Source organism: Pseudophryne corroboree, chromosome 2, assembly GCF_028390025.1.
Source record: "Pseudophryne corroboree isolate aPseCor3 chromosome 2, aPseCor3.hap2, whole genome shotgun sequence".
NCBI lineage: Eukaryota > Metazoa > Chordata > Amphibia > Anura > Myobatrachidae > Pseudophryne > Pseudophryne corroboree.
In genome coordinates this window covers 465,963,321-465,990,979 of record NC_086445.1, presented here as the reverse complement: position 1 = coordinate 465,990,979, position 27,659 = coordinate 465,963,321, and the positions used below count along the sequence as shown (strand labels likewise).

The 27,659-nt window shown below is 44.1% G+C and overlaps 1 protein-coding gene across 1 annotated transcript in view; it reads right to left on the bottom strand.

The window, feature by feature from the left end:
- Window positions 1–27,659, bottom strand: part of LOC135028796 (pinopsin-like) — a 504,551-nt gene that overhangs the window by 30,741 nt on the left and 446,151 nt on the right. Inside the window, exon 5 of the mRNA XM_063953804.1 lies at window positions 10,828–11,061. Coding sequence (XP_063809874.1) covers window positions 10,828–11,061 — 234 coding nt within the window. The remainder of the gene's footprint in view (window positions 1–10,827; window positions 11,062–27,659) is intronic.

Sequence of the window (27,659 nt, the reverse complement as noted above, 5' to 3'; positions counted from 1 at the left end):
TCCGGCCACTCCTGCGTTTTTTCCGGAAACTGTAGCGTTTTTTCCCACACGCCCATAAAACGGCCTGTTTCCGCCCAGTAACACCCATTTCCTGTCAATCACATTACGATCGCCAGACCGATGAAAAAGCCGTGAGTAAAATTACTAAGTGCATAGCAAATTTACTTGGCGCAGTCGCAGTGCGGACATTGCGCATGCGCATTAAGCGGAAAATCGCTGCGATGCGAAGATTTTTACCGAGCGAACAACTCGGAATGAGGGCCCATGTACAGGGAAATTCCAATAAAACACAAAAAGTCCTGTAAGTTCAATCAGACAGTGCTTGGGGAAACACAGAGTAACAGAAACTAATTGCAGCAGAGACGCAGGACCCTGAGAGGGCAGACGCTCAGGATCATGGCTGCTACATTAAGAGGGTACACTGGAGACAAGAATAGTGTAGGATGAGAAACAAGGAGGTGGAGGCTGCTGCCCACCAATACTTATAGTCTTGTGGAGTGGGGATAAACTGGAGAGACTGAGAAGAGATAATGAGGGAGGACGGAGGTCATGAGTTAAGATTGTGAGAAAATGTAGTAGGCATTGACGAACAGATGCATTTTGCGGCAAGTTCAAAGCCCTGCATGATGGCAGAGAGTCTTATAGGAAGGGGAGTGAATTCCAGAGACGTGGAGCAGCACAGGAAACGTCTTGGAGTCAGCAGTCAGAGGAAGAGTGGAGGGTGTGAGAAGAAATGTGGACAGAGATGACATCAGAGATGTCAGAGGGGGAGAGTGATTGAGTGCTTTGAAAGAGAAGGTGAGAAGTTTAAACTGGATTTGGCATGGGAAGATGATTGGAGGACCAAATAATAATAAGTAACATCAGTCAAGGTGGGAGAGGACAAGGGCATGAATAAGATTTGGCTGCCTACAAGGTGAGGAAAGGTCTGATCCTTTAAATATTGCTGAGTGGAAAGCAACATAATTTGCAGATAGTATGAATGTGGTGGGTAAAGAGAGACGCATTAGCCACAGAGAAAAGTGGGGAGGAAAAGGGATCCTGGGGGAGGGGGAGATAATGTCTTTACTTTTAAACATGTTAAGTTTCAGAAAGTGGAGCGATTCAGGATAAGATGGCCAACAGTTGGAGATGTGAAAGAGGGTGGAAGAACGGATGTTCGGGGGGGGGGGGGGATGGGGGGGATTAGATTTTTGTATCATAAGTGTATATGTGGTAATGGAGACCAAAGGAAAGAATGTGATCGCCAAGGGTGGTGGTGTAGAGAGAGAAGAGAAAGAGGCCAAGGACGGAGCCTTGTTGAACACCAACAGTAAAATGAAAAGAGTGGGATGTACGTAGATTTGAAGGTAGAGACAGAGAAGGAATGATTATAAATGGTAGAAGGACTGTTGGGAATGAGCAGTGCCATGGAGACCAAGAGAGTGTAAACTTTTGAAGAGAAGAGAGTGGTTGACTGTGTAAAGAGCTGAAAAAGTGACCCCTAGATTTAGTGGCAACAAAGTAATTAAGTACTTTGGTAAGGACAGTTTCCATAAAGTGAAGGGAACAAAAGACAGATTGAAGCAGTGGAGGGAGTGGGAGAAAAGAAGCTGAATAACCATTTTGAAGAAAAGTAATTCCAAAATCTTAGAGGCAAAGTGAGCAAGAATTCAGAGTGCCTTTCCAGAATGGGAGAAATTAGGGTGAATTGAAAGGTGGAGGGGACAGAGCCAGTGCTAAAAGAAAGATTAAATAGGTGAGCATGATGGAAGCATGTATTCAGAGAGAAAGAGTAGAGGAGATGGGAGGGAATGAGGTCAAGGAGACAGGTGGAGGGAGACAAGGTGGGAATGTGATGCAACTACAGTGATGAGGAAAGAGAAAAAAGTAGGTTGGCCAGCAGTAGGATGGTGGATTTGGAGATTTTCCTTCACTCTTTATTATCCTTTTTAGTGCCCTTCTGCTGTTAACTTTTCATCCATTCTGTTCATGATGGTCTTGTACTTTAATTCTATTACTACAGAATGTTTACATTTGAAGGTTAAATAAATATGTGTGCTGCTTAGGGCCCTTTTGGTCCCAGGGCACCCGCTGACAAGGCTATAGAAATGCCTGTGTCTCCATTCCTGCAGTACTGTGCGTGTGACCAGTCATGACACAAGTGTGTATAACACCAGATGCTTTGAGAGAGGAACCAGGATGTGCACAGAATAAAATACAAGGTATTCCAGTGTACTTTATTACAGTATTTTTTAATTTTATATAACATCTACTTACTTCAAATTCCAATCAGACAGTAGTAGGGGATGGGGGGAGGACAGTGTTATTTTAGGTACAGTGTCTAATACCTGCATGTTACAAGCATGGCTGGGGGCTAGCAGTAGTTCAAAATACTCAGCTGGCCGATCTCAAGCATCCATTGTAACCAAGCAGCCAGCGTAGACTAGCCTCATAGAGCTGTGGTCCCATTCCATTTCACACTCATAGGGGCGGAAGTAGTGTTTTGAATATTCTGAAGAGCACAAGAGGAAAAGTTGCTCATAGAAACCATTCAGCTTCTATATTTATCTAGTCAATGCCATAAAATCATATCTATAATCTGACTGGTTGCTAGGGGCAACTTCTCTTCCTGTCCCCTTTAGAAGGAATTATATATTTATCTGAACCATATGTCCACTTTGCTGAGGATTTTTAAAATCATCCACCTTAGAAATATTGTGTGTTGTGAGGATACTTTTTAATGCATTGTAGTGAAGGTCATGATGTGGACCTTGGCTCTTTTAGATGACATCAGGCACTGTAGCCTACACACATTTTTCAGGAGGGATTTACAAAGGATCCATCCCTGGTAATGTCTGCTTGCACATGTGGGGTAGGTTGCACAGTAGCTGTGTTGGGGTCCTGAAAGTTTGGGAACCTCCTCTTTCAGATATAATTTTTGTATTCTTTAAAATGTCTTTCTAATAACAAAACAGCTGTAAAGCTGGCAAGTGTGTTCTGTTATCTGAATATTGAATCTAAAGCACTGAAAACCTTTCAAAAAAATATTTCAGCTATGAAGATATTATGCCATCCTGTTAAATCTATTAAATACCTTGGTAAGCGACTCAGAATAAAGGAACAAAGGTGAAGTAGCCTAAGAATGTCATGAAAAACCACAAATATCAAGATTTGAAAAATGCATTTAAAGTAGATGAACATCTATACGACGCTGTAGGCAATGATGAGGATGATAATGACATCTACCAACTGTAAACACTGTTAGCTACCTTAAGCCCATTGGGAGCTTGTTTTGTGGCACAAAAAAACCCCAAGAACTTCAGCCACAAAAGTGTCAGTCCCTGTTGCTGAAGTGCTTAGTTTGCTAAACTGTTCATGTCCATTTTAATATACAACAAAGGGTTGGTGGGAGGTCCCAATGGCTATGTGGGTGGGTGGTCCCAATGGCTATTCCAGGGCTTTTGTTGATGGTCTCCTGGTTTACAAGGCCCCTGATTTACTTTTCTTTATAGTTATAACTATAAATAATCAGTTTTTCAATGGCATGCTTTAACTGGCTTCCACTGCTTTGGCCAATGTTGGTGAAAACATTATTGGGAGCTACAGTATGATGTAGTCAAAATTGATTAAAATGACTGGAAATTAATATTACTGATGTTAAGAATACTGTAGGTACAAATACAGGTCCAAATGACATGATATTTGCTGTTTTTATAAATTTTCAAGAAATCTAAAACCAAAACTGAAACAGATCCAAAACACTTGGGGTGGTTTCGCCAAACTGTGCATTACTGGATAGCTCTGACTGTGAAGTTACCATATTTACCCTATTATAAACATATTATAAATAGAATTTGAACTTACCATATTATAAACATATTATAAATTGACTTTTTTTTTACGAAGAGGTTACTTTTTAATTACTGTTACAGTAAATACAATTAGGCAACACCATATGGTCAACATGCATTTGTTGGTACAAAAATGTACAAAAGGTTGACATGACAATAGTCATCACAGATATGGTTAACACAAGTTGTTTCCTTTTTTGTTTCTTTTTATTCACTTTTTCATCATTTACCATTCACGTGGACTACGACTGGGAATAGTAACCTGTGGCGAGCGCAGCAGTAGCAGAACGAGGCACCTTGCCCAAAGCATGGTATGCAAAGCTTGGGTTAAACACACAAAATGACACACAAAAAAAAACTTGCGTCAACCATCTTCATGTCTACCTTTTGACCATGTCAACCTTTTGTACTGTCTAGCTTTTACATGTTGACCTTTTGACCCCGTCGACCCTTTAAGCTGTCAACCTAATGCATGTCGACCATATGATGTCATCCTATTGACTGTTGACCTATTCATTGTCGATCTTTTAATCCACACCCTTTTACAGCACATCCTCTGCAGTAGTGTTCATATTACACTTGTTGACTTTGACAAGATCCTGTCCAGGAGTTCTCCGGAGAGAACTGACCAGGTGGGCATGGTGGGGTGAGAGTGTCATCCCCTCTGATGCTTTGCTGGTATTCCCGGCTAAGCGTTTCACTGGTGGTGGGGCTGCAGTGATGCAATTCATAGCAAATTGTAGCAAATTGCATCATCACTGCCACTTATACTGACCCACTTCACTGAGTGGCTGTGGTGTGAGCGCAGGTTGCAGGAGAACCTCCCACCTTTACAGGAGTCGGGGGACTCCCCACAAAATCGGGGGCTCCTAGCAGTTCTGGGAACTGGCATGTATGGATCATATTGGCTCTGAATTCAATATAGATAATGCATATATCCATGTATTGGGTGTAATATACATTTCAATATTTTTTTTATGAGATAAATATTTTATTACATGTTCTCTTTTTAAGTATTTATTAGTAACACTCTATTGGTTCGCAGCTGCATGTCTTGTATTTTTTTTTTTATTGGTATTTTATTATATGGTTAGCATTACTCTCACAACACTGGCAGCAGCCTATCTGTGCATAACAATATTATGACATTGGGATTCAAACTTGGTTTATAGATCACATAACATATCAGCGTTAAGCATACATATTATGTGATCCATGTAAAACCTCTGTCACCAGGTCATACATGTGAGTTTGTGTGTAGAACTTCCTCTGCATTCTTTTCCTGGAATGGTTATGGGCTGTGGCATTTGCATAATTTTGCACAGTTTCTGCATACACATTGTCAGCTTCAGTGGCTTTAGCATACAATGCTGAATCAGGCCCTATATGTACAGTACATGAGCTGATGGCGTTGTAGTGAGTATCACAGATACCATGTTACTTTTACAACTCTACCTACAGTATGCTGCCTGCAGAACTGTAGAATTTACAAAGCACTACCACAAGATGGCAGTCTAACTCTAGTTCTAATCAAAGGTTATCAAGTAACTGGTATATTGCTCAATGAAAATTACTGTCAATGTCTCTCTGCTGTAAGATTGTTGCTGTACACTGCACGCACTTATGCAAACACTATGAATTTGCTTTGCATGCTTGGGAATAAAAATTGTTTCAAATTGCGCAGATCAAGGAAAGGACATGAAATTATTTAGACAATCTGTAACAAGGATGTTTTCACACAATTATAAATATTGCAAACGCTTCGCTATGCTGTTGTACATTATTAAGTAAGTAAAATAGCATATATAATTTTATTTCAGTATCGGAGAGATTAATACATTGGTACCACTGTAGCTCTAAGAGATATCTTGTGGTGATCACTCTATTTCTCCGGCCGGGTCCACAGGTTATCCACAGGATAACATTGGGATATGCCGGAGCGACAGCGGAAATGGCACCAAATAGTCACGAGCTTTCTGGCCTCCCAGGATGCATAAGGGTCATCCATATAATCTCGCCCACCGACTCAGTCAAATCAGTTTTTTGTTTGGTGCGGCAGGAGCCGGACCATGGTCACAGGGCTGCTGTTAAGGCCGCCCTAAGCTTTTATTATTTTATTTTTATAGTCTTACTATGTTTTGAGTGATCTTTCTTAACAGCGTCTTAAAAGCATGCTAGAAAGAGTCGCTCCAACAACTCTCCACCGGGTCGCAACAACGCTTACCTCCGGGTATTAGTGTTGTCTCGACGGGGCGTCTGTGTTGGATGTTCTAGCAGGTCCAGCAGACGTTACCAGGCTGTGGCCGGAGCATGGGGAGAAGGTAAGGCATTGGTTCCACTTACTAGGGTATTCCGAACACAGCCCCACTGTATTGGAGGAGACCACAAACAGTGGCTGACGCGCCGCCACTCTTAAGTGCTCCAGCGCTATGCTTTAGGGATCATAGGTGCCAGGACTAGGTTGAGGCCGCGATCCCTGGAGTTTATGTCAGCAGGGTGAGTCAGACGCTCTCCTGGTCGCCCCTACCCCCAGTTCATGACCAGTTTCCGTGCGTCTCGCGTCCATGAACTGATGACCTCACTTCCATCTCAGACGCTACCACAAGGGTACTCGGTCGCAGCTAAGGCTGCTGCGGTTGTGTACACTAGAGTTGCCACTGAGACCGGATCACAGACAGAAGCGTCTGCATACACTCATCATTCACTGAGTGTCTGTGTCCGTTATTGAGCGTCTGTGTCTCTTATCAGTTACCGGAGCGGCAGTGTACACTAGCAGCGTCTGAATCCACTCAGCGTCTTTCGAGCGTATTGATCGATCCTGGAAGTAGGGTGAGTCTCCCTGTATCCCACTCTACTGAGTAAGGGTTATACAGTACTAAAATTCTATCTACTGTGTAGTATAAATAGTTAATTTTGGTACACAATGCATATGAGGCCTGTACGGTACTGTGGTTTTCTGCATGATTTGACTGAAAAACTTATTGAAATAGCTGTTTAAAAACAGAAACAGTAAATTGTACTCCTACATACTGGACAAGTAATTTTGTGGTTGATTATATACTCATATGACAATTGCTAATATTTAACATGTGACTGACTGCTCGTGTGATTATTGACTTTTATATGTTTGTCGGTATTGTTTCTGAACCTCAGTTCGGGGGCTCGGGTTGTGGTCAGATTGATATCACTTCTATATTTATATAAGTGATCTCAGTCACAGAGAGCGTAGTATATTGTATAAACAGATTATTTACCATGTCTATGAGCTGCAAAAGTGACGAGGATTCTTTATCAGGGACTCCTACACCCTTAACATGTCTATCTTGTAAAGTAGGGGTGTTAGCCCAGTATCTAACTTATGACGGGTTATGTGCAAACTGTTGTGCGTATCAGCAAAATAAAAGACAGGTGCAGCAACCAGTAGACCCACCATGGGGTGTATTTGCACAGACTTTGTTTACAATAGCTGACAGATTAGCACCTGCGGTGCCACACCTGGGAGTAGGATACACTATTAATCCTTACATGCAGCTCCCTTCTTGTGGGTTAATTCCAGCAGCTTCAACAAGTAAGCAGGCTAGTGAAGCCAGGGTAGATGCATCTATGTTACAGAACACACAAGACGATACAACAGATGAGGATACTGTGTATTCAAATTCCCCATATGACAACCAGTCGGAGGGTTTCAGCTCAGAGGATATAGCTGAGCTTATTGATGCCATGAAGGCTGTTCTGTCTCTGGAAGAATCAGCCAAAGCAATAACAAAATCTAAAGCACTTGGGGGCCATATTGGATTCAAGTCTACAAAGGATAATCTTACCTGGGAAAAAGATATCCAAGGTGCAGGTAATGATTCAGGAATTGTTGCACAGTCAGACAGTATCAGTCCATGCAGCGATGCGGGTGATGGGTCTGATGGTGTCAACATTCGACATGGTGGAATATGCACAATTCCACTCCAGACCTCTACAGCACCTCATTCTAACCAGATGGAATGGAAAACATCAGACAATAAAAAGACAGATGATAAAGCTTCCAGTAAACATAAAAAGGTCACTAGCCTGGTGGCTACAGACGGACCATCTAGACAAGGGGAGACCCTTTTGGATAGCACATTGGCAACTACTGACAATGGATGCCAGTCTTCAAGGCTGGGGAGCAGTGTTCGAAAATTTCTGGTTCCAGGGAAAATGGACCACAAGGGAAAGTTGCCTGCCAATAAATCTGTTGGAAATAAGGGCCATATATATGGCTCTGGTTCAGGCAAAGGACAGACTGCAAGGAAGACCAGTCCAGATTCGCTCAGACAATGCAACAGCAGTAGCGTACCTCAACCATCAGGGAGGAACTCACAGCAAAAGATTGATGGAGGAAGTAACTCATATACTAAGATGGGCAGAACTCCATCTTCCGTCATTGTCCGCAGTGTTTGTGCCAGGAGTGCTGAACTGGGAAGCGGACTTTCTCAGTCGACACACCATTCAGGAGACCGAATGGGCGTTACACCCGGAAGTATTTCAAACTCTAGTGAACAGATGGGGTCTGCCAGAGATAGATCTCATGACGTCTCATTTGAACAACAAAGTATCGGCATACGGGTCAAGAACAAAGGATCCCAGGGTGATCCTTGTAGATGCACTGTCAGTGAAATGGGAATTTCATCTGGCATATCTGTTTCCTCCAATCTCCCTGTTACCCAGGGTGGTGAGGAAAATAAAGCAAGCAAAGGGAGCCATAATTCTAATAGCTCCAGTCTGGCCCAAAGGGCATTAGTACATAGATTTACTAAGGATGTCCGTGGAAGCTCCAATTCTGCTTCCTCAAAGTCCAGATCTACTAATGCAGGGGCCTTGTTATCACAGCCACCTGGAACGGCTGTCTTTGACGGCGTGGCTGTTGAAACCTCTATCCTAAAATCAAGAGGATTTTCACCACAGGTAATTCAAACCATGCTTAGAGCAAGAAAGCCTTCTTCAGCTCATATTTATCATCGAATATGGCAGGCCTATATTCATTGGTGTAGCGAAAGAGGTATGGATCCAAGATCTTTTAAAGTATCCAGGATTTTGGATTTCCTCCAAGCAGGAATGGATAAGGGTTTAAAGGTGGCTTCCTTGAGAGTTTAAGTATCAGCATTAACTGTAGGGTTTCAGAAAAAGATTGCTAACCTACAGGATGTGCGTACTTTTTTTCAGGGAATGTTGCACATTCAACCACCGTTTGTTCCTCCTGCAGTACCCTGGGATTTAAATCTGGTTCTTAAAATCCTTCAGGGGGCTCCGTTTGAACCACTTAAGAGAGCAGATCTTAAATGGTTGACGGCTAAAGTTCTCTTTCTACTGACGATGGCGTCAGCTAGAAGAGTGTCAGATTTAGGAGCACTGTCGAGTAAGTCTCCTTTTCTGATCTTTTATCCAGACAAAGCAGTTCTCAGAACTAGATCTGGTTATCTTACGAAGGTGGTCTCAAAGTTTCACCTGAACGAAGAAATTGTAGTCCCGGCTTTTCAGGTATCGGGACTTTCTGCGGGAGAAGCGTCGCTGGACGTAGTCCGTGCATTAAGAATTTACGTAGATCGTACTAGTGCCATCAGAAAGACAGATTCTCTCTTCATTCTCTACGGATTTCACAAAAGAGGATGGTCTGCTACTAAACAGATGCTAGCAAGATGGCTTCGAATAACGATTTCAGAAGCATATTCTCGTGCTGATCTCCCTGCTCCGGCTAATGTCTGCGCACTCTACACGTAGGGTAAGTCCTTCATGGGCAGCACAACATGGTGCTTCAGCAGAACAGATTTGTAAGGCAGCCACATGGTCTTCCATTAACACATTCATTAGACATTATGCCTTGGATACTTTTGCCTCACATGACGCAGAATTCGTGCGAAAGGTTCTCCTGGCTAATCAGGAGCGTCCCCACCACTAATAATGGCTTTGGGAATCCCAATGTTATCCAGTGGATAACCTGTGGACCCAGCCGGAGAAATATACCGTTATGGTAAGAACTTACCGTTGATAACGGAATTTCTCCTATGTCCACAGGTATCCACAGGGATCCCACCCTGATGCACCTGATTTGAGGATCTTTACAATCACTAAACCTTTTCCCTCTTGTATGGAAGGGTGTGCATGTATATTCGTATCGCCTGCATAGGGTTCTACATGATGATCCTGCCTAATTGCTGTGAAAACAACTGATTTGACTGAGTCGGTGGGCGGGATTATATGGATGAGCCCGATGCATCCTGGGAGGCCAGAAAGCTCGTGACTATTTGGTGCCATTTCCGCTGTCACTCCGGCATATCCAGATGTTATCCTGTGGATACCTGTGGACATAGGAGAAATTCCGTTATCAACGGTAAGTTCTTACCATAACGGTATATTTTCTGTCACTTAAGCAGTTCCCATATCTTTCTATGGAGAGTACAAAACTGGCCTATTTACTAAGCTATGAAAAAACATCTTTGGATTCCACTGCGACAGCCTATACATGCACAGGTACAGCACAATAATTGCACATACACAGTAGTTAAGCCAGGGCTGTATCCAGTTTTAAAGAGATAGTGTAAGCTAGAGCTAAGCAACCTGTGGTACTACAGCTGCTGTGGAACTACACATCCCAGCATGCACTGCCACAGTTTTAGCATGCACTAACAGCAACATTATGACAGGGCATACTGGGATGTGTAGTTCAACAGCAGCTGTAGTGCCAAAGGTTACCTATTTCTGGAGTAAGAATTCATTTATTTACTCTTCTCAAGGACAGGCTCTTACAGAATCGACTGTCCTGGCATAGGAATTTGGCTAAACAGTCAGTAAAAGTTAATTCCTATTGCTGGAATATCCAACGATTAGAATTGATAGTTCATGTGTATACTTTACTAAATATGATACATAGGCCACTTGCAGTGGTGAGGTCTTATAATAAATGGCATTCATTTATGTCATTGTTATGTGTATTCATTTTAAAAAGCTTAAAATAAATACTTACCTGCTTGTTCATAAATATGTAGATTAATGGATTAAATACTGTGCTACTCTTGGCCAAAATTGATGGTACAACACTCGCAACTGGTGTCACCACTCCAGGTCTCCCGAACGTAGCAAGCAAAGCCACCACTCCATAAGGAAGCCAGCAGATAAGGTAGCAGATGATTGTGGTGATCACCATGAACAGAACATGGTATTCTCTCTTCCGGGCTGTAGATTTTCTTACTTTTCCAACCTGTGTCAGCATAAATTGATAAAATGAGTATTAACAGAAGTCCGTGTTATTGGTAAGTAAACACATTTCTCTAGTTATTTCAGCATTAATACTGGTGTGTGCTGAAATTAGCAGCTGTTACCTAGCTACTGTCTTAAAACGCATACTGATGACAAAGCTATATCATAATATTGGTACATTTCTATTTAAGTCAATTATTTTGCTAATCTGTCATTTCAAGGTCTAACAGAAAGGGAGAAGTAACTTATCATGAAAATTGGTTTCACATGTACTTATTCTTTTTTTCCAACTTCATGCGTGCTATTTCACAAGGTTGTTTAAGAATTATGAAATGTGAATTGCTTTGCTCCTTCCTAAGTAATAACAATTACCTATTACATTTATTACTCAATACATAAAATGCCGTCTGGTAGTGTTTACTATAATACTTCTTACTAATTGTGATATTAAAATGTCAATTAAAATAACTATGATTTACGCACACTGCTTTAAAATAGAGATGTGCGGTGGGCACTTTTCGTGTTTTGGTTTTGGTTCTAATTCCCCACTCGTGTTTTGGTTTTGGCTTGGTTTTCCCAAAACCACCCTTTCGTGTTTTGGTTTTGGATCTGGATGATTTTTGAAAAAAACATAAAAACAGCTAAAATCATAGGAGTTGGGGATAATTTTGATTCTACGGTATTATTAACTTCAGTTACATTCATTTCCACTAATTTCCAGTCTATTCTGAACACCTCACAATATTGTTTTTAGGCCAAAAGGTTGCACCGAGGTGGTTGTATGACTAAGGTAAGCGGCACAAACACCGGGCCCATCTAGGAGTGGCACTGCAGCGGCAGACAGGATGGCAGATTTAAAAAATAGGCCCCAAACAGCACATGATGCAAAGAAAAAGAGGTGCACCTAGGTTGCTGTATGACTAAGCTAAGCGACACAAGTGTGCGGAACAAACACCTGACCCATCTAGGAGTGGCACTGCAGTGTCAGACAGGATGGCAGATTTAAAAAATAGGCCCCAAACAGCACATGATGCAAAGAAGAAAAAGAAGTGCACCGAGGTTGCTGTATGACTAAACTAAGCGACACAACCACCTGGCCCATCTAGTAGTGGCATGGAGTGGCTGAATGTCGAAAGCGGCCCGCAATTTTTCAGTCCACTGACAGCATCTCCAGCTTGCCCCTGTCATTTTTCAAAAATTCTGCAATTGGTGGACTTATATGGCAGGATTACTGAAATTGTATCCCTGGACTAATACAACATTACCCCTGGACTTATATGGCAGTGTTAGACAGGATGGCACTTTAAAAAACCATGCACCAAACCGCACATGATGGAAAGATGAAAAAGAGGTGCACCAAGGTTGCTGTATGACTAAGCTAAGCGACACAAGTGTGCGGCATAAACACCTGGCCCATCTAGGAGTGGCACTGCAGTGTCAGACAGGAGGGCAGATATAAAAAAAAGGCCCCAAACAGCAAATGATGCAAAAATGTAAAAGAGGTGCAATGAGGTAGCTGTATGACTAAGCTAAGCGACACAAACAATTGGCCCATCTAGGAGTGGCACTGCAGTGTCAGACAGGAGGGCACTTAAAAAAAATAGTACCCAAACAGTACATCATGCCAAGAAGTTTAAGAGGGCAATGAGGTAGCTGTATGACCAAGCTAAGTGACACTGCACTAATGGCGGATACTGGACGCACGTCCAACACCAGCATAGTTGTTATGGCCTCCTCAGTAACTGCTTTGCAACAGGGTACATATATATACGGCAGTATCACTGGACTGTACTTATATGCAGGGCCGGTTCTAGCCCTTTTTGTGTCCCGGGTGGGAAATAGGGGCGTGGCTTCATACAGGGGGCATGGTCAGTTACGCCCCCTGTACAGTAGAGTAGCACCGCTGAAATGCTGTGCGGTGCGCGATGACGTCATCGCGCACCGTACAGCAAAGGTCCTCTCCACGAAGGGAAACTAGACACAGAGCGTCTAGTTCCCTTCACAGCGGGACCAGCTGGGGACACAGCGGGCAGCAGTAGTGGATCTTGCCATGGTGCGGTGCCCTCCGGACGGCGCCGGCGCCCTCCAGAAGGCGGCACCCCAGGCAAAAGTCCTACTTGCCCGTGGAAAGATCCGCTACTGCTTATATGCCAGTACCACTGTAATTATATGGCAGGATCACTGGATTTATATGGCAGGATCACTGGATTTATACAGCAGGATCACTGTAATTATACGGCAGTGCCACTGTAATCATACGGCAGGATTACTGGAATTATACGGCAGGATCACTGGAATTATACGGCAGGATCACTGGAATTATAAGGCAGGATCACTGGAATTATATGGCAGGATCACTGTAATTATACGCCAGTACCACTGTAATTATATGGCAGGATTACTGGAATTATATAGCAGGATCACTGGAATTATATGGCAGGATTACTGTAATTATACGGCAGGATCACTGTAATTATAAGGCAGGATCACTGGAATTATACGGCAGGATCACTGGAATTATACGCCAGTACCACTGTAATTATATGGCAGGATTACTGGAATTATACGGCAGGATCACTGGAATTATAAGGCAGGATCACTGGAATTATATGGCAGGATCACTGTAATTATACGCCAGTACCACTGTAATTATATGGCAGGATTACTGGAATTATATAGCAGGATCACTGGAATTATATGGCAGGATTACTGTAATTATACGGCAGGATCACTGTAATTATAAGGCAGGATCACTGGAATTATACGGCAGGATCACTGGAATTATACGCCAGTACCACTGTAATTATATGGCAGGATTACTGGAATTATACGGCAGGATCACTGGAATTATACGGCAGGATCACTGGAATTATACGGCAGGATCACTGGAATTATACGGCAGGATCACTGGAATTATAAAGCAGGATCACTGGAATTATACGGCAGGATTACTGGAATTATACGGCAGGATTACTGGAATTATACGGCAGGATCACTGGAATTATATGGCAGGATCACTGGAATTATAAAGCAGGATCACTGGAATTATACGGCAGGATTACTGGAATTATACGGCAGGATCACTGGAATTATAAAACAGGATCACTGTAATTATATGGCAGGATCACTGTAATTATACGGCAGGATCACTGTAATTATACGGCAGTATCACTGGAATTATATGGCAGGATTACTGGAATTATAAGGCAGGATCACTGTAATTATACTGCAGGATTACTGGAATTATACGGCAGGATTACTGGAATTATACGGCAGGATCACTGGAATTATACGGCAGGATCACTGGAATTATGCGGCAGGATTACTGTAATTATATGGCAGGATCACTGTAATTATACGGCAGGATTACTGGAATTATACGGCAGGATCACTGGAATTATATGGCAGGATTACTGGATTTATATGGCAGGATCACTGTAATTATATGGCAGGATCACTGTAATTATACACCAGTACCACTGTAATTATAAAGTAGGATTACTGGAATTATACAGCAGGATCACTGGAATTATACGGCAGGATCACTGGAGCTATACGGCAGGATTACTGGAATTATACGGCAGGATCACTGGATTTATACGGCAGTACTGCTGGACATATACGGCAGGATCACTGGATATATACGGCAGTACCAATGGTCATATACGGCAGCACAGGGACACCACCACTGGACAGATGCAGGACAACACAGCACCACTGCAATGGACTGGAGTTATACAGCAGCACTGGACATATGGCAGCGGAGGACACCACTGTGACTGGACTGATGCAGCTCAATACACCACCACTGAACTGATCCAGCACAACACAGCACCCTATACAGCAGCACTGGACATATGGCAGCGGAGGACACCACTGTGACTGGACTGATGCAGCTCAATACACCACCACTGAACTGATCCAGCACAACACAGCACCCTATACAGCAGCACTGGACATATGGCAGCAGAGGACACAACCACTGTGACTGGACAGATGCAGCACAAGTCACAGACAATGAGGATACTGAGAGAATGGAGACACGTCCTCTCTCTACACTCTCCAATGCTGGAGTGAAAATAGCAGCAACACGCGGGTCCTTATATGGAATCCAAACCCTGCGAGAATCCGACAGCGTGATGATGACGTTTTGCCTCGTTCTGGTTTCCGAGTCAGGCGGGAAAACCCGAGCCTGACTCGGATCCGGGCTCATGACATGAAGTCCGGTAGGGTTCGGTTCTCTGAGAACCGAACCCGCTCATCTCTACTTTAAAACCACTTAGCATATAATTAGCTTTCCATAGAGCAAACTGACATTGTTTGTTGGGCAGGTAAATGTTTTGAACAATATTAGAGACTGCTTGTAAATTACCCGACTGGATAACAGTCAATTATTAAATTGTGGCCTAGAGAACAGCTTTTACTCTGATGAACTATAGTGGTGGGATACAATACAACAAAAGGATAAAAATAACTTGCGCCAAAAAAATAACTGCAACTCGGAACGCCGCTCCCAAAGAGCACCACTCCTTGAACCAATATACAACCAAATATAGGACGGCTCCCAAGCGCTGTTATTATACGTATATGCGAATCCCTTTCTGTCGGACTCCAACAATGTCAATCCTCAAGGAAGAAAGAGAATATATTCATACATTAAATATGTTCATAATACATCTGTTCACGTTGTCTGTCCTCAACTGACCTTTGGGCAGTGCCCTATATGCACATCAAGGTTTCTTTAAAATCTTCAAAGGTCATAACATTAGCAGAAATCTTCTTCCTAACTTATTGGTATATGGCTTACCTTTGGTAAATGCCCTATATGCATCAAAAGGTATCTTTCTTGCACTCCTTCCTCCAAACAGGACTGAAGCCGGTCCCGCTATTTTCTTTTCAGGATTAATGGAGCACACCAACGAGAAAGTCCATGCAGTATTGGGTATAAACCAATTTATTTACATAAAAATATATAAAAATATAAAATATTTTCACTACATCATAGGCCACAAACACCAGACTTAATCTTGGTTAGCAGGGTCTACTACACCACACACCCCTCAGATGGAAAAAAAGGGAGGGGGGGGCGGGAGGGGGGAACTACGGATGGTACAGATTAAAAAAAGGTTATGTATCCAAAAAATGGCATACAAGTCTTTTACCAATTTCTCCCAGTGAGTGACTCTTGTCTGACCTATGAGAAGTGCCAAATTTCACCGACGCGTTCGGAACCGGATGTTCCTTCTTCAAGGTGTGGGATAGTAATGGACCCTGCCGGTCCTTTTATCCCCCCTGGTTTGGTCACATGTCATAAATTAACCAACCAGAATTAATTCATTAAAAAAAGCCATATACACATAATTATAACAATACAATACCATCATGATAAAAAAGAAAATTTCATATATATAGGAATCAACCTATCTATATTACATAAGTCACTGTAAAACTTCTTAAAATTCCATTTGGAGTGAGATCCAAAATGTGCACTGAACCCATAAATCTCAAAACTACCTAGACAATCAATATCCTAACTAACACATTCCTTCTACTTAAAGACCACATATTCCCTCCAACTTTTTCCCACAATGCAGCAATTTCCTTCCCATGATGCTTTGCGGGATCTGGCAACATAAAGTATCCTCGGTTGCCATAGCAACCACACGTATTTCCGTCCATCAGATCCCATAGTGTCCTAATTACAATGGGCTCTCAGTCCTTCTCAAACTAGTCCTCCCACATTTCATGATGCCTCCAGATTGGGGATTTTACACATCTCCTGGAGTCCCTTCCTTCCCCCTGCGATTCACAGGCTATGTTTGTTCGGAGCTCCGGCCGGACGGGAAGTGACGATGACGTATTTCCGGTCCTTGGAACGCAAATACGGAAGCGGACCCGGAGGCAATGGAATGCATCACTCTTTAGCATCTGAGGTGTGCAATATGCAGGGGTTACGCGATCATTTGTATTATCGTTGCCCATTGATACCATAGGAGAAAGAACAAAAAGACAAACATCACCATCTTATATTACACAGTTATACATTTCACCTATGATTAATGATAATTCATGATCACTCAGTATTCCTTAGACCAGAATATAAGATATACATTTCAATTAATATATAGACATATTTTCATCAATCACCACAATTTATAGGGAACATAAGGCACATTACTTTTTTATTATTTGCATCAGTAATATATATACCTATAGGAACCATTTGGTCTCAAATTCAACATTGAGGCCCCGAGGTACCTCGGGGCCTCAATGTTGAATTTGAGACCAAATGGTTCCTATAGGTATATATTACTGATGCAAAGAGTGATGCATTCCATTGCCTCTGGGTCCGCTTCCGTATTTGCGTTCCAAGGACCGGAAATACGTCATCGTCACTTCCCGTCCGGCCGGAGCTCCGAACAAACATAGCCTTTCAGCTTCTAGTGCACAAATGGGTTTTTCCAGATGTGGATCTCATGGACTCCAGACACAAACACAAAGTCCCAGTGTACAGGCCAGGTCAAGAGATGGTGGATCGTGGACGCACTCATTGTCCCATGGACCTTTCGTTGGCCTATCTCTTCCCTGTGGTGTCTCTCCTTCCCAGAGTACTTTGCAAGTTCAAGGAGGATGGTGGCACGCTCCTCCCTGTGGCTCCGGCATGGCCCAGACGCCATTGGTTCACAGATCTTCAATTTCTCTCCATAGACGAGCACTTTCCTCTGCCTCTCCGTCCAGACCTGATCTCTCAGGGACCCTATCTACAACTGAACTTATATCGCTTGTCTTTGACAGCGTGGAACATCCCTCCTAAGGGACAAAGGTTTTTCTGGGTCAGTGGTTCAAACTATGCTTCAGGCTCAGAAACCAGCTTCAGCGCGCGCATATTACTGTATCTGGCACTCCTAGTTTCAGTGGTGTGCTCATCCTAACTGCAATCCTAAAGTTCTTAGGATCCCTCAGCTGTTAGCCTTCTTACAGGTGGGCTAAACCATAGGTCTTCACCTGGCTTTTCTGAAGGTCCAGGTCTCGGCCTTGTCAGTCTGGTTCCAGCTGAGATTTGCTCCCTTACCAGATATGCATACCTTCCACTAGGGGGTACTCTGGATACAGCCTCCATTCATCTCTGGTTGCTCCATGGGATCTCTCCTTGGTTTTTAAGGCCTTACAACATATTCCTTTCAAACCATTGGAAACAGTGGACCTCAAGTGGCTAACCACTGAAACTCTCTTTCTACTGGCCATAGCTACAGCCTGAAGAGTCTCTGACTTGGAAGCTATCTTTTGTCACTCCCCCTTTTTGATAATTCACCAGGACTGGGCGATCCTTCGGACTAAAGTTGGATACCTACCTAAGGTAGTGTTTAAATTCCACATCAACAAACCAATTGTGGTACCAGCCTTCCAGGAGCCTGGTCTTTCACTAGAGGATTCCTCGTTGAATGTGGTCCATGCTCTCAGGATCTATGTGGACTGTATTAGTTACTTTCAGAAAATGGATTCCTTATTCATCCTCTATGGACTCCACAGGTGGGGCTAGCCCACCAATAAGCAAACGTTGGCATGTTGGTTCCACATGACCATTTCACAGGCGTACACACAGGCTGGCGCCATGGAGCGTCTGCTGAACAACTCTGCAAGGTTGCTACGTGGTCTTCTGCCCACACATTTCTTAGGTTCTATGCCATTGATATGTTTGTCTTTCAGGATGCAACTTTTGGCCGCAATGTCCTCTTTTTAGCTTAGAAGCGTTTCCTCCCTATTACAACTGCTTTGGGACATCCCAAGGTTATCCATGTGGAGACCATGGCCCCCATAGAAGAAAAGAAAGAGTTATGGTAAAACTTACCTTCATTAACTATTTTTCTTAGAGGTCCATGGAATCCACTGGGCACCCACCCTGACACACCTACCTTCAATGGGTTGCCTTTCTGGTCACCGGTTCCTTCTCTTCTCTATGAAAGTGTGTTTTCCTGTGTGTACCATTTTCCTTCTCTTCTCTCTCCTGCTCCTCCTTTGGACTTTTTAACTAAAACTGGAGTGCCTGAGCATGGGGGTGGGGTATGAGGGGAGAGGAGCCCAGTGCATCCTGTGATTTTACCATAAATCTTTCTTCTTCATGGCACATAAAACGGGCACAATTTGACAATTTGAAGTGTATGTGGACACATCTGTACATTGTAATGGGGGTTATTCAGAGATGGACGCAGATCCCTGCATATGCAGCAAGATCTAAGTCCATTTCCTCATATGCTGGGGGCCGCCCAGCACAGGGCCGCCCAGCATATGTAGCGTTGCCTCACGATGCATCCACAATTTAATTACAGATGCATCAAATTAAGGTTGACCCATGGCAGTGCAGCCTGACTGCACTGACAGGTAGTCCGCTGCCAGTTTTTTAATCGGAGCGGCTGCATGTGACGCAGTTCCCCCCCAAAGCACTCCATTTGGAACACCACACCTGCAAAATGCCACATCACCGCCCACCCAATACCCACCGCTGTCAATCATGTTGCAGACGCATCCTTCGAGATGGCATTCCGCTATTCGAATGGCCATGCAGGCGCGATGCGGCTGCTGTGTGGGCACAGTTTGTCGATGTACAGCAAACTGTGATGTGGCTGCCATGGAGGCTAGGTCTGAATTAAGGTGGTCATTCCGATTTGTTCGCTAGTTAATTTTTTTCGCTACGGAGCGATTAGTCGCAAACTGCGCATGCGCAATGTACGCAGCGCGCCTGCGCCAAGTAAATTAGCACAAAAGTTTGGTATTTTACTCACGGCGTAACAAAGTTTTTTCATCGTTCTGATGATCGGAGTGTGATTGACAGGAAGTGGGTGTTTCTGGGCGGAAACTGGCCGTTTTCTGGGAGTGTGCGGAAAAACGCAGGCGTTTCAGGGAAAACGCGGGAGTGTCTGGAGAAACGGGGGAGTGGCTGGGCGAACGCTGGGCGTGTTTGTGACGTCAAACCAGGAACGAAAAGGACTGAGCTGGTCGCAGTGGCAGAGTAAGTCTGAAGCTACTCAGAAATTGCGGGGTAATCGTTACGAGAAAATTAGCGGATCTTTTGTTCGCAATTCTGCTATGCTAAGATACACTCCCAGTAGGCGGCGGCTTAGCGTGTACAATGCTGCTAAAAGCAGCTAGCGGGCTAACAACTCGAGCCCAATATCCTTGCAAATGAAAATTAAAAAGTTACATTGATTTTGTAGATAAATGCTGTGCTCCAGCTTTCCACATTAGTGGCAATTAAAGTAAAAGCATCCATAGAGGCTCAGATCATGTTATAGATTTTACATCAAATTCCCAATGGGAGAAGATTTAATATTACCACAAAATATCAACACATAACAGTTTATTGCTATTACAAATATTCAGTCAATAAAGATTTAATATAGACTGAATGGTGTAATTGTGCCCACTAGGTGGCACAATTTAATTGCAATTGAAATTTAAAAAGTGACATTGATTTTGTAGATAAATGCTGTGCTCCAGCTTTCCATATTAGTGGCAATTATACTAGGAAGCAGTTTTATCGGATGGCAATATATCTATTCAGTGCATGTTTTTTTTCACCTATACAGATACAGTATGTCGAACAAAAATTCCATTCAGGGCCAAATGCAATAGGGTCCAAGTTAAAAAAAATCTGGTACTTTAGCCACAAGATTAAAACAGCATTTTTTTTTTAAGGCATAGGGGGCTGACTCGGAGATAGACACTAGTAGTTTTGCTGCTGCGTCCAAAATATGCTAATGCCGCAGGAGGGCTAAAGACGTGATTGCTGGTATAGCTGAGCCGAATGCTACATCTAGAGACGCAGATTGGATCACCATGGTTACCATCAGTTGCAGCATCAGCTATCTGAGTAAGCCTAAAGATACTCAGATTGGATGACTTATCTGCGCTGCTGAGGCCAGGAAATCTGGTTTGCAAAGCACATACACTGGCCTTGGCACTCCCAGAAAACGGGGACGACATGCCCCCGTTTTCAGGAACGTTGTCCAGCGCCACCCCTTCCCTCCCTGCTCCCAAGTGGCTGCACCCTGCGAAACAGGCAGCAGTGTTGCAGGATCCATTCTGAACATGCGCAGAATGTATATTGGGGGTCATTCCGAGTTGTTCGCTCGTTATTTTTTTGTTGCAACGGAGCGAATAGTCGCTAATGCGCATGCGCAATGTCCGCAGTGCGACTGCGCCAAGTAAATTTGCTATGCAGTTAGGAATTTTACTCACGGCATTACAAGGTTTTTTCTTCGTTCTGGTGATCGTAGTGTGATTGACAGGAAGTGGGTGTTTCTGGGCGGAAAATGGCCGTTTTATGGGAGTGTGTGAAAAAACGCTACCATTTCTGGGAAAAACGCGGGAGTGGCTGGAGAAACGGAGGAGTGTCTGGGCGAACGCTGGGTGTGTTTGTGACGTCAAACCAGGAACGACAAGCACTGAACTGATCGCAGATGCCGAGTAAGTCTGGAGCTACTCAGAAACTGCTAAGAAGTGTCTATTCGCAATTCTGCTAATCTTACGTTCGCAATTTTAATATGCTAAGATTCACTCCCAGTAGGCGGCGGCTTAGCGTGTGCAAAGCTGCTAAAAGCAGCTTGCGAGCGAACAACTCGGAATGACCCCCCATTGTGCATGCGCAGTCCAACCACCATCCGAGTTTTATGCAAACCATTGGGTTTGTGTACAACTCTAAATCAGGCCCATAGTTAGGGAATTCATTGCCATTTGCATTGCTACATATACATGCGTTCTATTTGTGCGTATGCGCAGTACAAATTTCTGCAATTAACACTAAGCAAACTGCCTTACGTTCCTCTTAGCATCAAGTATTCTGCATTCAAAATACATTCAGAGTACAATATTATGGAAGAGACTATGGAGTCTATTCATGAAGCAGTGAAAAGAGTGGAGAAGTGAGCCTGTGGAGAAGTTGCCCATGGCAACCAATCAGCTGCTCCATACAATTGAATAGTATGCAAATTATAAATGTTACTTCAATGCTGATTGGTTGCCATGGACAACTTCTCCACTGGCTCACTTATCCACACTTTTCACTGCTTCATGAATAGGCCCCTTTATATTGCAATAGAGAATTGCATGTAAGCGATTAAATTATTTTCCATGTATGTTGGTTTTCTTCAAAAAGACAAATAAATCCATTCTCCCCGTATTACCAGTTCTCACCCTCCCCTCACCATTATCTGTCTGCATGCTACAGAAATGTATCCTAAAGGGAGGGAATAAAACAAAATGCTTTATTTTTAGACTAATGGTAAACTCTTTCCTTTAAAGCTTCTTTAAAGAATGGCAATGTGCCATAGAGCAGCACATTAGACTGTCCCTCACCTAATACAGTTTATATTGCTTGGCAATCAATCAAGTAATAGAAAAAAAACCTTGCTGTATGTGTAGGCTTTGTGAGGAGAATTACTGACCTTGTATTGCTAAGCACAGTCAATACATGTTTTGCAGGATTTAATAAACCCTTAAGGATCAGAATGTTTCACCTCACATGACCAAAACAATTTTCACATTTCTCAGTCGGTTTCACTGAGAATAATAAAATATTTCCCAAGTGATTTATTTTTCTAGTACAAATGTATAATGGTAGTATATATATATATATATATATATATATATATATACTAGCAAGTAATATACTTTTTATTTGGACATCACAGAGAAATATTAGCAAACTAAAGGGGAAAAAGGCACTTTAACGTGATTTGTTCTCATCTAATTAAGGGAGAGATGTCCACTTAGTAACAACTGGTGGAATTGTAAGCCTCTCACAGAACAAAGGGGGTCATTCCAACCCGATCGCAGCGTGCTTTCATTCGGACAGCTGCAACCGGGTCACTACTGCGCACGTGCGGGGGCCGCAATGTGCACACGAGTCGTTGCTCGCCGGGCAACAATGCTAACAGAGGAAAAAGCGGTCACAGCGGCGATCACAAGAAGATTGACTGCAGGAAGGCTTCTGGGGCATCAACTGACCGTTGGAGAGTGTTTTCAGGGAGTGGTAAGAAAAACGCAGGCGTGTCCAGGCGAACTGAGGGCGGATGTCTGACGTCAAAGCCGAGCCCATCATCGCTGAATCCGTCGCACAGGGTGAGTATGTCCAGGGCTGGTCTTGTTTTGCAGAAAACTTTTTTAGCATAGCAGGGCTGCACAAGCGATCGCAGTCCTGCTATGCTAAAATACACTCCCCCATAGGCGGAGATTAGTTGATTGCACCAGCAGCAAAAAGTTGCTTGGTGCAATTAACTTGGAATGAGGGCCAAAGAAGGTCGGATCGCTGGGCAGTGATTTTTGCTGTCGTGCGATCGTAGTCACCGCCTACAGAGGGAGTGTATTTTCGTTGTGCAAGTGTGCGAACGCATGTATAGCAGAGCTGCAGAAACTGATTTTGTGCAGTCTCTGTGCAGCCCAGGACTTACACAGCCGCTGCGATCACTTCAGCCTGTCCGGGACCGGAATTGACGTCAGACACCCTAGCTTCCAACGCTTGGACACGCCTGCGTTTTTCCAGTCCCTCCCTGAAAACGGTCAGTTGCCACCCACAAATGCCCTCTTCCTGTAAGTCACTTTGCGTTCGCCGGTGCGATCGCTTTTTTCGCACCACTCTATCACAATGCACCGATCCCCATTGCTGCGGGCCATCGCACCACGCATTGCTGTGCATACGCATGCGCAGTTCGGACCTGATCGCAGGCTGTGAGAAAACGCAACCTAGCAATCAGGTCTGAATTACCCCCTAAGTTATGTATATTTATTTTGGCGCAAGTTCGGGGCACCATGATAACGTGATCAGGCTTCAGAACCTAAAGGTGGGTACACATGGCACAATTTGCCACTGAACGACAGATCGTGCCCTGCGGGGGACCGGCATCGGCAAGTGCATACACACTTGCCAATGCTGGCAGTGATAAACGGTGGCGTCGGAGTGGGGACCACGCTGCATTCTGCAGCACGGCATCGTTAACGACAGCCTCAGATCTTCTTGCATGTTCAAAAGATCTGAGGCTGTCGTCAGCAACACGTGGGTGCACACGCCATCTTTAACGGTCATACACACGGAACGATGTGCACGATGTGTCATTCTGATTGATGGGGAATGCCCACATCGTGGCTCTAATCATTTCGTGTGTACCCACCTTATCACTTACCTGATCACTTCAAATTTTCTCAGAGCCTACCAATGATCAGGGCCGTTTTTACAGTCGGACAAGCCGTGCAATCATACTGCAATTGCGGCCAGTGTTTGTATAGTATTTCATTTGGTCTAACCGTAAGCTTGAAATACTATTGAAAATGTCCCTCCCAAAATGGCCGCCGCCACAGAGGAAACAGTTTTGAAGAATGCTGGAGGAGGCAGCAGCCATTTTGGGAGGAGGGACATTTACTAGCGACGAGATAGAGGGTGGCTGCAGTTAGAGGAAGGCGTCGACAACGGGGTGAAACCCCTGACAATGAGCAGGTAGTAACGTGGGGCATTATTATGTGAGGCTGTTATGGCTTAACTGTGGTGAATAATATGGTGAACTGCAAAGGGCATAATATGGTGCAAGGGGCATCTACTTTCTGGGGCTTATGGGGCACTACTGTGAGGGACATATGGTGCAAGGGGCATTACTGTGCGGGGCATATGGTGCATGTGGCATTACTGTGAGGAACATATAGTACAAGCAGGGCCAGATTAAGGCCGGTGGGAGCCCTGGAGCACCGAAGGAAAACTGATCATAAACGCCCCCATGTGTAAAATTTACACACTCGGCTATATTGCCAGGGACCTACACGCAGCTCCTCCTGGCAGTGATGATGAGCATCAATTTCTACCTTTGAATTGCTCTCCATGTGATGCTGGGTGACTGGGGAGGGGAATAGGAGCACAGTGCATGTTTATGCTCCCCCTGCTCACAGCACAGTGCTGGATGATTCATGGCGATGGACATCGTTTTACACACACACACACACACACACACACACACACACACACACACACACACATCCATCGCATCTGAGCGTGTCTGCCAGCTCCTGATAACTGTCTCACGGGATTTCACCTCACCATCTGGCGAGACTCGATTTATATGGATGACCTCCTCGCCGGAAGCACAGGTCTGCCGCTGGAGAATTCTCAAGTTAGATTCAGCTGTGTGTGGGGGCCCTGGGATGACTGCCCCTGTCGACCCCTCCCTTAATCCAGCCATGGCTGCAAGGGGCATAATATGGTGCAAGAGACATTACAGTGTGGGGCATAAAAAGGTGCAAGGGGCATTTACTGTATAGGGCATTTAGTGCAAGGGGTATTTCTGTGTGAGGCATAATATGATGCAAGGGGCATTACTGTGTAGGCCATTATATGGTGGAATTTCTTTTTTCCTGTGTTGGCCAATGTCTGGTTGTGCAGGGTCAGAAACTGGGGTGTAAGTTACTCTTTTCCTACAAGGACACATCCATTTTAGTGAGGCCACACCCATTTTTTGAGGCCATGCCCCCTTTTTTGGGCGTGCGCTACTATTTACATCTTAGACTGTCTATGGGGCATTCTTCTACAGTTCGCACTGTGAGCCAAATTGTCTAGAAACAGCCCTGCCAATGATGATCTATATACTCCTCCCCCAATCTGACTGATTTCATCGCATGGCTCCTGCGGCCTCAACTACCTGTCCTTCCTCTAACATTGAAGCGGTTTCTCCACCACACCGAATGAAGACTACTTGTCGGTTTTTCGTGGCTCACCCCAACAAGCCTGCCACAGGTTCCTCTCTCCCCAAAAGCACAGGAGTGGGCACTACTGTGGACTTTACCCGAGGACGCTTGGGTCTACAGCCCACGGAAGAGGTAATTCAATACCTGCTATTTGCCTCACCTGTTATTTACTGCGGTAGACAGTAGTCATTCAGTGGACTAATTACCGCTTTTCACAAACTTCAATTGGGAGCTCCACTATCTAATCTATGAACAGATACAAATTATTATTATTACTATCATCATCCTTTATTTATATGGCACCACAAGGGTTCCACAGCGCCCAAAAACAGAATACATAAAAAAATCATCAAAACAGGAAAACAGCAACTTACAGTTGGCGACAATATAGGACAAGTAAAGGGTAAATAAACATAGCTACATCAGCAGATGACACTGGAATAAGTATCAGGTGGCAGAAGACTGCTGGATTTGGTGCAGTTGAAGATTATTAAAGTAAGAAAAAGGATAAGCACATGAGGGAAGAGGGTCCTAGTCGTGAGAGCTACATTCTAAAGGGGAGGGGAAGACAGACAGGGGTGCCACAGACGGGGTACATAGAGAGCGTGGAACAGAGGGTTAGGATGAGATTTGGCTGAGTTTGGTGAAGAAGTGGGTCTTCAGAGCCCGTTTGAAGTTTTGTAGAAAGGTGGAGAGTCTGAGGGGGAGAGGTAGGGAATTCCAGAGAAGTGGTGCAACACGTGAAAAATCTTGGAGGTAGGAGTAGGAGGAAGTAATCAGTAGGCAGGTGAGTCGGCATGCATTAGCAGAGCGAAGAGGACGGGTGGGAGAGTAAAGGAGATAAAGTCAGAGATGTAAATGGGAGAGAAGTGGGTGAGGACTTTGTAAGTGAGTGTGAGAAACTTGAAATTGATTCTGAAAGGGAAGAGGAGCCAGTGAAGGTCTTGTAAGAGAGGAGAGGTGGACGTAGTGCGTTTGGTGTGGAAAATGAGCTGGTCAGCAGCATTGAGGATAGATTGGAGTGGAGAGAGGTGTTTGTCAGGAATGCCAGTCAGGAGGAGATTACAGTAGTCCAGTCTGGAGATGACCAGTGAGTGGATAAGAGTCTTAGTAGCATCCTGGGTCAGAAAGGGTCTGATCCTGGAAATATTTTTTCAATGAAAACGGCAGGTTTGCGAGTGGTGCTGAATGTCTGGTTTGAAGGAGAGGGAAGAGTCAAGGATTACTCCAAGACAGCGCACTTGGGGGCTAGAGGAGATAGTAGTGCCATCAATAGATAATGAGATTGTAGGAGGTGAGGTTATGCGGGAGGGAGGGAAGATGATCAGCTCGGTCTTAGACATGTTAAGTTTAAGAAAGCTCTGGGACATCCAAACAGAGATAGCAGAGAGACAGTTGGAGATACGAGTGAGGAGATCAGGAAAGAGGTCTGGAGAGGTAAGATAGATTTGAGTGTCATCAGCATAAAGATGATATTGGAAACCAAAAGAACTAATGAGCTTACCTAGTGAGGACGTATAGAGAGAGAAAAGAAGAGGACCAATGATAGAACCTTGGTGTACACCTACAGTTAGTAGAAGTGAGGGGGAGGTGGGGTCATGAGAGGAGACAGAGAATGAACAGTCAGAGAGGTAGGAAGACAGCCAAGAGAGGCAGTATTACGCAGACCAATGGAGTGAAGGATTTGCATTTTGCAGTAGGAGAGGGTGGTCCACAGTGTCAAAAGTAGCAGAGAGATCAAGAAGAATACTGTATGTAGAGAGTAGTGGCCCTTAGATTTAGCAGCATGGAGGTCATTGCATACTTTTGTAAGGGCAGTTTCAGTGGAGTGTAGAGGACGGAAGCCAGACTGGAATGGGTCAAGCAGTGAGTGTGAGG